This window comes from Mustela erminea, chromosome 10, assembly GCF_009829155.1.
Source record: "Mustela erminea isolate mMusErm1 chromosome 10, mMusErm1.Pri, whole genome shotgun sequence".
In the NCBI taxonomy this organism is placed as follows: domain Eukaryota; kingdom Metazoa; phylum Chordata; class Mammalia; order Carnivora; family Mustelidae; genus Mustela; species Mustela erminea.
Window position 1 is genome coordinate 11,174,570 of NC_045623.1, and position 12,442 is coordinate 11,187,011.

Below are 12,442 nucleotides of genomic sequence, written 5' to 3' on the forward strand. Positions count from 1 at the left end.
TGATCATTTGATGATAGTTTTTGATGAGATATCCATATGTGAATTGGGTTCATAATTTCAAAGGGGTTCAAAGAACTGATTGGCATTGCTATAACAACTTCTTCCACCCTCATCCGCTTACTTATCTCAACAACATTTCTCAGCATTAATATCAAAGCAGTGAAAAATATTAAGGGAATTTATGCAGAGCCATGTATTGTTCTAACAATAAAGAATATTCATCCATGGATACATGAAGTAGAATAAAAAAGTCTCAGGCCCACCAAACTCATTAAGAGATGCCGTTCCAGTAATACTTTACTTTTATGTTTAATAATTGTGTATTTAAGCTATATTGTTATTTTAACCAGTAATCAATTTTGTACCAAGAATAATTTTAATGATAGTTCAAGCTAGAATAAATTAATGAACACTTAGAGCATTAGGGCCTTAGGAGGCAAAACTTCTTCTAATCAACATATTTTTAAAATAAAATAAACGTATAATAAGGGGAGAGCAAGAGGGTGGAGGGGGGTAGGAAACCTAAATTTCGTCTGGTCCCAGGAGTTCAGCTAGATGGTTATCAGACCATTCTGAACACCTGCAAACTCAACAGGAGATCAAAGAGAAGAGCAGCAATTCAAGGAACAGAAAATCAACCACTTTTTGGAAGGTAGGACGTGTGGAGACGTGAATGTGAGGTACAGGGAAAGAGACTGCGGGGGGAGGGGGGCCAGGTCCCAGCAGGTGGTAGAGCAGCAGATCACAAAATCGGAACTTTTAGAAGTGGCTCCACTGAGGGATGTTGTTCCCAGGTATCAGAGCAGGGAAGCCGGCTGCAGAAACAGAGCCAAGGAAAGGGCTCTCTCCACTCGGGGTTACCTTAAACCGTGATCCGAGGCACGGTCAGACCACTGTTCTTCAGGCAGGGACCCCACAAGCAGCAGAGTCAGGAAGACACCTTCCTTCCCAGGGAGAAGTAGCATGGGAGCTGCAGGAGTCAGGGGGCATCGGAGACTCCAAACAGGCCATATGCCAGAGACAGAAATGCTCAGTCACAGACCAGGTGAGCTCTGAGCATGGCCAGAGACCAGGGAGATAGGAGGGATTGACTGCTTTTCTCTGAGGGTGCACTAAGGCACAGGGCCCCAAGCTCTCCGCTCCTCCAGGCCGGAGATTGGGAGGCCGCCATTTTCATTCCCATCCTTCAGAGCTCTATGGAAAGCATCGGGGACAAAAGCCCCTGAGAGCAAACCTGAGCAGATTATTTAGCCCTGCCCCTGGTAAGGGCGGTGCAATTCCTCCTCCGGCAAAGACACTTGAGAATCACTGCAACAGGCCCCTCCTGAAGAAGATCAGCAAAAACATCCAGTAAAGACCAAGTTCACCAATCAATGAGAACTGCAAAACTTCAGAGCTAAGGGAAAGCAACATGTAGAATTCATGGCTTCTTCTTCATGATTCTTTAGTCGCTCAAAGTTAGATTGTTTAAATTTTATTTTTTTCTTATTCTATTTTTTAAAAATTTTCCCCTTTCCCATTTTAACCTATTTTAACTATTTTATCTTACCACTACCTTTTAAAAAATCTATTTAAATTTTCATTGTTATAGTCATATTCTATCCCTCCATTGTATTTAACTGTATTTTTTGTATACATATAAGTTTTCCTTTCTTTAAAATTTTGGGATACAGATCAAAATATACCCTAAATCTAGTATATGGCTTTGTTCTAATCTCTAGACTGATAACATTATCTCCCTTTTTTTCTTTTTTCAACCACCTTCTTATCTTATCAATTCTTTTTTTAAAATCTTTTTAAAATTTCACTTTACAGTCATATTCCATCCCTCCATCATATTTACCCTTACGTGTGTGTGTGTGTGTGTGTGTGTGTGTGTGTGTGTATGTTTTTCTTTCTTTAAAAATTTGGGAGACAGTTTTTTCTAACAGAACAAAATGCACTCAAAATCAAGTGTATGGCTCTGTTCTATTCACCAGTCTAATCATCTCTAGTAAAAGAAAGCTGTGGTGGCAATCCTTATATCAGATAAATAAGATTTTAAGCCAAAGGCTATAATGAGAGATGAGGAAGGACATAATATCATACTTAAATGCTCTGTCCAACAAGAAGATCTGACAATTTTAAATATTTATTCCCCTAACGTGGAGCAGCCAATTATATAAACCAGCTAATAACAAAATCAAAGAAACACATTGACAATAATACAAGAATAGTATGGGACTTTAACACCCTCCTCACTGAAATGGACAGATCATCTAAGCAAAAGATCAACAAGGAAATAAAGGCTTTAAATGAAACACTGGACTAGAAGGACATCACAGATATATTCAGAACATTCCATCCCAAAGCAACAGAATACACATTCTTCTCTAGTGCACGTGGAACATTCTCCAGAATAGGTCACATCATGGGTCACAAATCAGGTCTCAACCAGTACCAAAAGATTGGGATCATTCCCTAAATATTTTCAGACCAAAGTGCTTTGAAACTAGAACTCAAATCAACCACAAGAGGAAAATTGGAAAGAACTCAAATATATGGAGACTAAAGAGCATCCTACTAAAGAATGAATGGGTCAATAAGGAAATTAAAGAAGAATTTAAAAAATTCATAGGAACAAATGAAAATGAAAAAACAACTGCTCAAAATCTTTGGGACACAGCAAAGGTGGTCCTGAGAGGAAAGTATATAGCGATACAAGCCTTTCTCAAGAAACAAGAAAGGTCTCAAAATACACAACCTAACCCTACACCTACAGGACCTGGAGAAAGAACAACAAAAAAAGCCTAAACCCAGAAGGAGAAGAGAAATAATAAAGATCAGAGTAAAATCCAATGAAATAGAAACCAAAAGAACAGTAGAACAAATCAATGAAATCAGGAGCTGGTTCTTTGAAACGATTAATAGGATTGATAAACCCCTGACCAGACTTATCAAAAAGAAAAGATAAAGGACCCAAATTAATTAAATCATGAATAAAAGAGGAGAGATCACAACCAACACCAAAGAAATATAAACAATTATATGAGCATACTATGAGAAACTACACACTAGCAAATTTGACAATCTGGAAGAAATGGATGCATTCCTAGAGACATATAAACTACCAAAACTGAACCAGGAAAATAGAAAACCTGAACAGACCTATAACCAGTAAGGAGATTGAAGCAGTCATATAAAGTATCCCAACAAACAAGAGCCCAGGGCCAGACGGCTTTCCAGGGGAATTCTACCAAATGTTTAAAGAAGAATTAATACCTATTCTCCTGAAACTGTTCCAAAAAATGGAAACGGAAGGAAAACTTCCAAACTCATTTTATGAGGCCAGCATCACCTTGATCCCAAAACCAAAGACTCCATCAAAAAGGAGAATTACAAACCAATATCCTTAATGAACATGGATGCAAAACTTCTCACCAAAATACTAGCCAATAGGATCCAACAGTACATTAAGAGGATTATTCACCACAACCAAGTTGTATTTATTCCTGGGCTGCAAGGTTGGTTCAACATCTGCAAATCAATCAATGTGATATAATACATTAGTAAAAGAGAGAACAAGAACCATATGATACTCTCAATAGACACTGAAAAAGCATTTGACAAAGGACAGCATCTTTTCTTGATCAAAACTCTTCACAATTTAGGGACAGAGGATACATACCTCAATATCATCAAAGCTATCTATGAAAAACCCACAGCAAATATCATCCTCAATGGGGAAAAACTGAGAGCTTTTCCCTAAGGTCAGGAACATAGCAGGGCTGTCCACTATTACCACTGCTACTCAACATAGTCCTAGAAGTCCTGGCCTCAGCAATCAAACAACAACAAGAAATAAAAGGCATCCAAATTGGCAAAGAAGAAGTCCAACTCTCGTTCTTTGCAGATGATATGATTCTTTACGTAGAAAACCCAAAAGACTCCACTCCAAAAAAGCTAGAACTCATAGAGGAATTCAGTAAAGTGTCAGGATATAAAATCAATGCACAGAAACCAGTTGCATTTCTATACAACAACAACAAGACAAAAGAAAGAGAAATTAAGGAGTCAATCCCATTTACAGTTGCACCCAAAACCATAAGATAGGCAGGAATAAATCTAACCAAAGAGGCAAAGAATCTGTACTCAGAAAACTGTATAGTAGTCATGAAAGAAATTGAGGAAGACACAAAGAAATGGAAAAACATTCCATGCTCATGGACTGGGAGAACAAATACTGTGAAAATGTCTGTGCTACCTAAGGCAAACTACACATTTAATGCAATCCTTATCAAAATACCATCAATTTTTTCAAAGAAATGGAACAAACAATCCTAAAGTTTATATGGCTCCAGAAAAGACCCTGAATAGCCAGAGGAATGTTGAAAAAGAAAGCCAAAGTTGGCAGCATTTCAATTCCAGACTTCAAGCTCTATTACAAAGCTGTCATCATCAAGACAGTATGGTACTGGCACAAAACAGACACCTAGATCAATATAACAGAACAGAGAGCCCAGAAATAGACCCTCAACTCTATGGTCAACTAATTTTCAACAAAGCAGGAAAGACTGTCCAGTGGAAAAAAGACAGCCTCTTCAACAAATGGTGTTGGGAAAATTGGACAGCCACGTGCAGAAGAATGAACCTGGACCACTTCCTCACACCACACACAAAAATAGACTCAAAATGGATGAAACACCTCAATGTGAGGCAGGAATCCATCAGAATCCTTGAGGAGAACACAGGCAGCAGCCTCTTCGACCTCAGGCACAGCAACTTCTTCCTAGAAACATGGCCAAGGGCAGGGGAAGCAAGGGTAAAAGGGATGTATTGGGACTTCATCAAGATCAAAAGCTTTTGCACAGCAAAGGGAACAGTCCACAAAACCAAAAGACACCTGACAGAATGGGAGAAGGTATTTGCAAATGACATATCAGATAAAGAGCTAGTATCCAAAATCTATAAAGAACTTATCAAACTCAACATCCGGGGAACAAATAATCCAATCAAGGAATGGGCAGGAGACATGAATAGATATTTCTGCAAAGACAACATCCAGATGGCCAACAGAGACATTAAAATTGCTCAATATCAGGGAGATACAAATCAAAACCACAGTGAGGTACCACCTCACACCAGCCAGAATGGCTAAAGTTAACCAGTCAAGAAACGACAGATGTTGGCAAGGACGCAGAGAAGGGGAACCCTACCACATTGCTGGTGGGACTGCAAGCTGGTCCAGCCACCCTGGAAAATTGTATGGGGGTTCCTCAAAAAGTTGGAAGTAGAGCTACCCTATGCCCCAGCAATGACACTACCAGGTATTTACCCTAAAGATACCAATGTAGTGATCCAAAGTGGCATGTGTACCCAAATGTTTATAGCAGCAATGTCCACAGTAGCCAAACTATGGAAAGAACCTAGATGTCCATCAACAGATGATATGGATAAAGAATATGTGGTATATATGTACAATGGAATGCTATGCAGTCAAAAAAAAAAAAAAACCACAAACCTTGCCATTTGCAAAGATGTGGATGGAACTAGGGCATATTATGCTAAGTGAAATAAGTCAATCAGAGAAAGACAGTTATTATATAATCTCCCTGATATGAGGAATTTAAGAGGCAGGGCAGGAGGTTGTGGGGTTAATGGAGGGAAAAATCAAACAAGATGGGACCAGAGAGGGAGACAAACCATGAGAGACTCTTAATCTCAGAAAACAAACTGAGGGTTTCTGGAGGGATTGTGGGTGTGAGAGTTGGGGTGGTTGGGTGATGGACATTGGGGAGCATATGTGCTATGGTGAGTGCTGTAAATTGTGAAAGAATGATGATTCACAGACCTGTACCACTGGAACAAGTAATACATTATATGTTAATAAAAAATAAAAAATAAAAATAAACAGATAATAATATTTGTTCAGGCAAGTATAAAGATTCAAGAGAAATGTTTCAAGCATAAAAATTACTTTAGGATTACATTTCATGGAAAAGATGGAATGGAAATACAAGTTCAAGGAGAAAAAAAAAGATGTCAAACTTTCACTCAGGTAAAGAGGCGTTTATTCAGACTTTTTCATGTGGCTAATGAATATGTACAAATAACAAATTATGTTGTACACTTGAAACTCATATAATGTGCATCCATTGCACCTCAATAAAAAATTATTTGAGTTAAGTTTCTCATCAATGAGAAATATTTAAAAATTGAGAGCTCACCATCTACAAGCAGTGATCAAAAATTTCCTGTTGTCATTTCAAGCACTAAACCTGATACATAAAAACAAATGGATGATGGTAGGTAGCAGATCACACTGACACTAAATTTCTCCTGGGTGCTTTAAAATGAGGAACATGACCATTTTTTTAATGTCAATATTTAAAATACATTAGAGGGACGCCTGGGTGGCTCAGTTGGTTAAGCGACTGCCTTCGGCTCAGGTCATGATCCCGGAGTCCTGGGATCGAGTCCCACATCGGACTCCCAGCTCCTTGGGGAGTCTGCTTCTCCCTCTGACCTTCTCCCCTCTCATGCTCTCTCTCTCAAATAAATTAAAAAAAAAAATTTAAAAAAAAAAATAAAATACATTAGAATCAACATCTTTTGCAAACTTAAAATTAAAGAATTTTGGGGCGCCTGGGTGGCTCAGTGGGTTGGGCCGCTGCCTTCGGCTCAGGTCATGATCTCAGGGTCCTGGGATCAAGTCCCGCATCGGGCTCTCTGCTCAGCAGGGAGCCTGCTTCCTCCTCTCTCTCTCTCTCTGCCTGCCTCTCTGCCTACTTGTGATCTCTCTCTGTCAAAAAAATAAACAAAATCTTTAAAGAATTTTGTATGTCAGTTGAAAAATACATGAGGGTAAATACTGTACAATTTCACTTTTATGATGTAACAGAACAGGGAGAATTAATTATGAAAAAAATCAGAACAGTGTTTGGTGCTATAGATGGTGGTATAGACTGACTATAAAAAGGTTCAAGGGAACTTTCTAGGGTGATAGCAATGTTCTATACCTTAACAGAGTTTGAGGTTAGAAAGGCAAAAGTGTTTGTCAAAACTCATCAAATGGTGTACTTAAGATGTCTAAATTTCACTAAGGTAAACTTTATCTCAAGAAAAAAAGAAAAACTATAAACAAATATATGAACTCTAGTTCATGTTATGCATGCTGAGAAATTTAGGGGTGAAATGTATTGGTGTCAAGAATTTATTTGGAAATGTATAAATAATAAGATTGACAAATGGACAGATAGAACTAAAACAAAATGTTTATAGTGGAATCTAGGTGGTGTGTATATGTAGTTCACTGCTCAATTTCAACTTTTCTGTTTGTTTGAAGATATTCACAACAGGGGCACCTGGGTGGCTCAGTGAGTTAAAGCCTCTGCCTTCAGCTCAGGTCATGATCCCAGGGTTCTGGGATCCAGCTCCGCATTGAGCTCTCTGCTCAGCAGGGAGCCTGCTTCCTCCTCTCTCTCTGCCTGCCTCTCTGCCTACTTGTGATCTCTGTCAAATAAATAAATAGAATCTAAAAAAAAAAAAAAAGAAAGAAAGAAAAAATATTCACACAAAATATTGGGGAACGTGTACAAATAAATTTTTTTTCATAATTCTATAAGGCATATATGGGTAAAAATTTGAAGACCATTGGTTTCTGTCATCACCATTTGTTAATGAATCTTTTTTTTTTTTTAAAGATTTTTTTTTTATTTGACAGGCAGAGATTACAAGCAGGCTGAGAGGCAGGCAGAGAGAGAGGAGGGAGCAGGCTCCCAGCTGAGCAGAGAGCCCGATGCGGGACTCGATCCCAGGACCCTGGGATCATGACCTGAGCCGAAGGCAGAGGCTTTAACCCACTGAGCCACCCAGGCACCCTTGTTAATGAATCTTTAACCTAAACTTACAGCACAAACCTCTCTCCAGAATCTCAGTCATCTTTCCATCTGTCTCCTGGAATGCTCCATCTGGATTTCCCATCAGTTCTAAAACTCAACAAATCCAAACATGAATTTATTGTTTTCCTGTGTCAGTTAGAAATACCATCAGCTACAAGTAACAGAATAGAACAAACAAAACAAGGGTGATTTGTCTTACGTAACAAGAGATCTGGAAGTAGGTGGCTGCTGGTGTTGGTTCATCTCCTGGCTAAGAGGTCTACCATTCCCTTGGCCTTCCCTCATAGTCACAAAGTGTTCTGCGTCTCCAGACATCATGTCTGAGTTCAAGATAGGAAAAGGGGGAAGGAAGCAATGCCAGTGACAACTGAACTTTTATCAACACAGCTTCAGATTTTCCAGAAGCCTCCCAGCGGACTTCCCCATAAATCCCATTAATCAGACTGTTGCCCTAGCTGCAAAGGAAACCAGGAGGCAAGTACTTAACTTCCTTATCCTCTAAATTCGATGTAGGATTGGGTGATGGGTGAACATGCCAACAGTATCTGTAACATTCTTCCCAACCCGCTCCACCTCCTATACCCCTCATCTGTGTTTACAATCCCAGGACCTGACTAGTCACCCAAGTAAGGAGCCCCAGGAGTTATCCTTAGCTCTCTTTACCCTCTACTCCTCATATCCACTGTTTGGATCTTTTCTCAGTCTTTGAATCTCTCTCACATCTGAGCCTCCTTCCCATACCCGCTGCCACTGTCTTGGTTCATGTTCTCATTTCCTCTCTGAACTGCTCTAACAGTCTCTTAGTCTCAAGTCTTAACTTCAAACCATCCTCCATGTGGCCCCAGCTTGACCATTCTAAAAACAGACATCTAACCATCTTATCCCCTGCCTAGATCTTGTCTGTGGCTTTGCCTAACACCTAGTTTAAAGGCTAACTTCCTTAGGATGTTATGTAACGTAGTCCTGCAGTTTTCTTAATAACATACTCCTGAAACTGCCTTGTCAGAGTGCCCCAGGCCTGTCAAGGATCAGCTCCCTTAAGATACAACTTCCTAAAGGGAGGAGCTGGGGAAGTCGATACTCAAAATCCAAACCTGTTGTGCTAGGCAGACAGCCATCTGTCTTTAATACATTTGTGCTAAAACTGTAGTATGAAAGAACAATAGATTTACATATTATAAGGGATCTGTTCCCAGAGACTAGAGAATATATCATCTCTAAATGTTATTTTGTCTTGGAGACATAAATTTAACAATATATTTAAAGGTTAATATCATTGTTGTTCATTCAGTTCAGAGACTTACTGAATCCCCTCTATGTATTAGACACTATACTTTAGTTTTTTTCCTTTATAATAGAACGGAGATGACAGATCTAGAACAGTGTTCGATTGAAGCTATCTGCCACTTTCTGCATACCTAATGACTTCCATATTTTTCTCTATTGCACTATTTAAGACTTATTCGTATCACCAGCATCAGCACTTTCATGTTCCTGTCTTCTACTCATTTTCATAAATAAAATTCATTAGATATTCAAACATATGTCTAAAGGCAGAGATGGAGGCAAAGATGGCAGCATGGTAAAAACTGGTTGATTTTTTTTTTTTTTAAGATTTTGTTTATTTATTTGGCAGAGAGAGAGAACACAAGCAGAGGGAGCGGCAGGCAGAGGCAGAGGGAGAAGCAGGCTCCCCACTAAGCAGGGGGCCCAAGGTAGGGCCTGATCCCCCGAGTGGAAGACAAACACTTAACCAACTGAGCCATCCAATCCAGGCACCCCAAAACTCACTGATTGATAAAATGCCATGTAATAATAGTTAAGCTTTCTAGAGCACTTATTCTGTGCCAGGCACCCTTCAAATAGGAACTCCTTGATCTTCACAACTCTATGAAGTAGGTACCATGATCTCCACGTGGCAGATGAGGAAACTGTGGCGCAAGGGTACTTTTGCACCTTTGTCAATGAAAGCTATGCCCAACACCTCCCAGACTCACCTCCTGTCTGCTTCACTTGAGTTAACTACATTTCTCCTAGTTCCAGGTGGTGGTCTGTGGTCTCTCCAGCGCTATGCTTCTGAACATGCTGTCCCTTCTGTCCCGACTGCTTGTCCTCTGTGCCCATTCCTGGAGACCAAGTGAGGCCCACGCTTCTCAGTGAAGTCTCCTCTGTCTGGTGAGGTGCGGTCAGGCTGTGGGGGCCAGCACCTTGCCCAGCGTCCTCATCCTGCTCTATTTACGTGCTTACAGCTCTCTCTCCCACCAGAAATGATGCTGCCAGGCCTGGCTGTCTCCTCGTGCTGGAGTCCCTGGGGCTTGCTACTATGCCCAGCCTGGAGTCAGCACTTAAAGGCTTGCTGAAGTGATGCATAGCATCCCTGGATTTTACACTCTGTTGTCGCCCCCACGCCGTCTGGCACCACATATTGCAGACACTTAGTCAATGGGGAGCGGGAGCCTGGTTTCCCAGCCAGCAGCCTAACTTAATGAAACAGAGCAAAACAAAACCCTCCCCCTTTCCTCCCATCTCCACATCACAATAATCGCCGAGGATCTGAACTCCTTTCCAAGCCCTCCCATCAGTCGAATGGGAGGAAGTCGAGGGGAGTCCCTGACTCCCCTCCGCTGGCTAGCCGGAGCAGGGTGGGGAGCAGCCGTCAGGGCGCAGAGTAGCCTCATCCCGCGCCTTCTGCCAGTTCTTGCCTATTAAGGTAAGATTTCTCGGAGGAGAGCGGGAGGGACCGGCGGAGGGTCCCCCAGAAGGGACCTCGCGGCCTGTGACCTCGCCCGGAGCCAGGGGAGCACAGACCCCGGCCGGCTGCCCCGCGACGGGTACTGCCAGCTTGAGGGCAGCCCCGGATCCTACTGTGCTCTTCTACCCGAGGCCACCTTCCTAGGTTTCCTTAGCCATTGGGGCCATGTCCTCATTCTCCACCGCCACCGCAGGCCTCAAATGAGTCTCTGCACAGGGCGCTGATTAAATGGGTCTCGGGTCCCCAGCGGACGCTCCTTCCCGGCAGATGCCCGCAGAAGCACCGAGGCCGCTGCGCCCGCGGGGCCCGGCACCCGCAGAACGCACCCGGCGTTACCCGGGCAGAGCCGGGGATGCGTCCTTCCGGCCGCCAGATCTCCGCCCTCTCTGCGCCCCTACCCCACGCCAGACTCTCGGGGTCCTCCCGGGCCGCCTCCCGCCCAGCGCCCGGCTCGGGCCCCGCCCCTCCGCCCCGCCCCCCGAAGGCCCCGCCCACGGCCCCTCGCGCTCCGTCCCCTCCCCGCCGGCTCCCGCCGCTCCCGGCGCTCTGAGCGCGGGCCTGGGGACACGGGATCCCGCCGCCGGGGCCGCAGCATGGGGCGCTTCCGCGGGGGTCTGCGGTGCATCAAGTACCTGCTGCTGGGCTTCAACCTGCTCTTCTGGGTGAGACCCGGAGCTGGGCAGGCCGGGCAGGGGAGGAGCCGGGCGGGGGCGCGGGGCCGGGGTCCCCGGGGAGCTGGCCGCTGCCGCGTCCGAGCCGGGCTCCACGAGGCTGGGTGTTCAAAAAGGCTGAGGTGAGGAAGAGGCAGACAAAGAGGGAGGGGAGGGATAGCGGGAGGGATGGAGGGAGAGAAAGCAGAGGGAGGGAGAGATTGAGCAACAAGAAACGGTGAGAAGCGGGTTGGGGGGGGTGGGGGACACCTTGTGGCTTTTCCCTTTGAGGAAGCTCTGCCTCAGCTGGTGACTCCAGGTGCGGGGACACCAGCCCCTCCTCACCTCACCTCCTGAGGAGTCGGCTCCCCACCTGGCCTCCGGGGCACTCACCCCTTGTCTCTCTGCCCTTCCGCTGCAACCAGGGCCTGGCCAGGGCGCTGGGAGAGAAACCCCTGTGCCGGTGCGGGGCTGCCAGGGGTGGTGCCCCAAAGCGCGTGTGTGGAGACACCACCTGGCGGTGATGGTTTTGTTTGAGGAAATTGGGGGTAGGAGTGAAAATGGTGGGAGGGGGGCAGCCGTCGTGCTTATTCTGGGTGTTAGAGGAGGGTACCTGGCTGCGAGGAGGTGGTAATACTCTTCCCTGAAGCGAACGGACAGAAGAGAGGGGTTTCCAAAGGGCAACAGCATCTCCCAACAGCCCTTAGCCCACAGCCTCTGCTAAATACCCCAGATGATCTCATTCAACTTCGCACTGAACCAACATTCCCCGGATTAGTGGTTCACAGAGAGATGGGGCCATGCCCCTTGTCTCCCATATTATTGGGACAAGGTTAGGGCCAGACCATCCCTATACTCCCTGGTTACCCTGTCTCAGGCTCTGGAGGACTGCAAAAATTATCTTGTCTTATTATTATTCCTCTTGGGCTTTCTGAAGAAACTGTCAGTCAGTTAGTCCCTGAGGGAAAATATAAATATTGTTTTGGGTTCTTAATGCTAGTGGGGAACTGCAGCGGCCTTGGTGCTCAGAAGCAACTAGGAGAGGGGAGGGTGGTGATTGTCCTATCTGCTCCAGGGAGTTTGTCTTCCCATGACTGAAACTAATTAATTATTGAATGATGGGCTTTGCTTGTGTCTGCCAACCCATTAGCCCAGATGCC

The 12,442-nt window shown here is 44.0% G+C and overlaps 1 protein-coding gene across 4 annotated transcripts in view; it reads left to right on the plus strand.

Annotated features, from left to right (window-relative positions):
- The first annotated feature begins 11,131 nt into the window (after window positions 1-11,131).
- The window catches only part of TSPAN2 (tetraspanin 2), a 61,759-nt gene continuing 60,448 nt past the window's right edge, over window positions 11,132-12,442 (plus strand). For 2 of the 4 annotated variants that reach the window (XM_032301822.1, XM_032301824.1), the window contains exon 1: window positions 11,132-11,294. In XM_032301822.1, coding sequence (XP_032157713.1) covers window positions 11,226-11,294 — 69 coding nt within the window. In that variant the 5' untranslated portion in view covers window positions 11,132-11,225. The remainder of the gene's footprint in view (window positions 11,295-12,442) is intronic. The other 2 variants (XM_032301823.1, XM_032301825.1) reach the window with 1 other exon arrangement.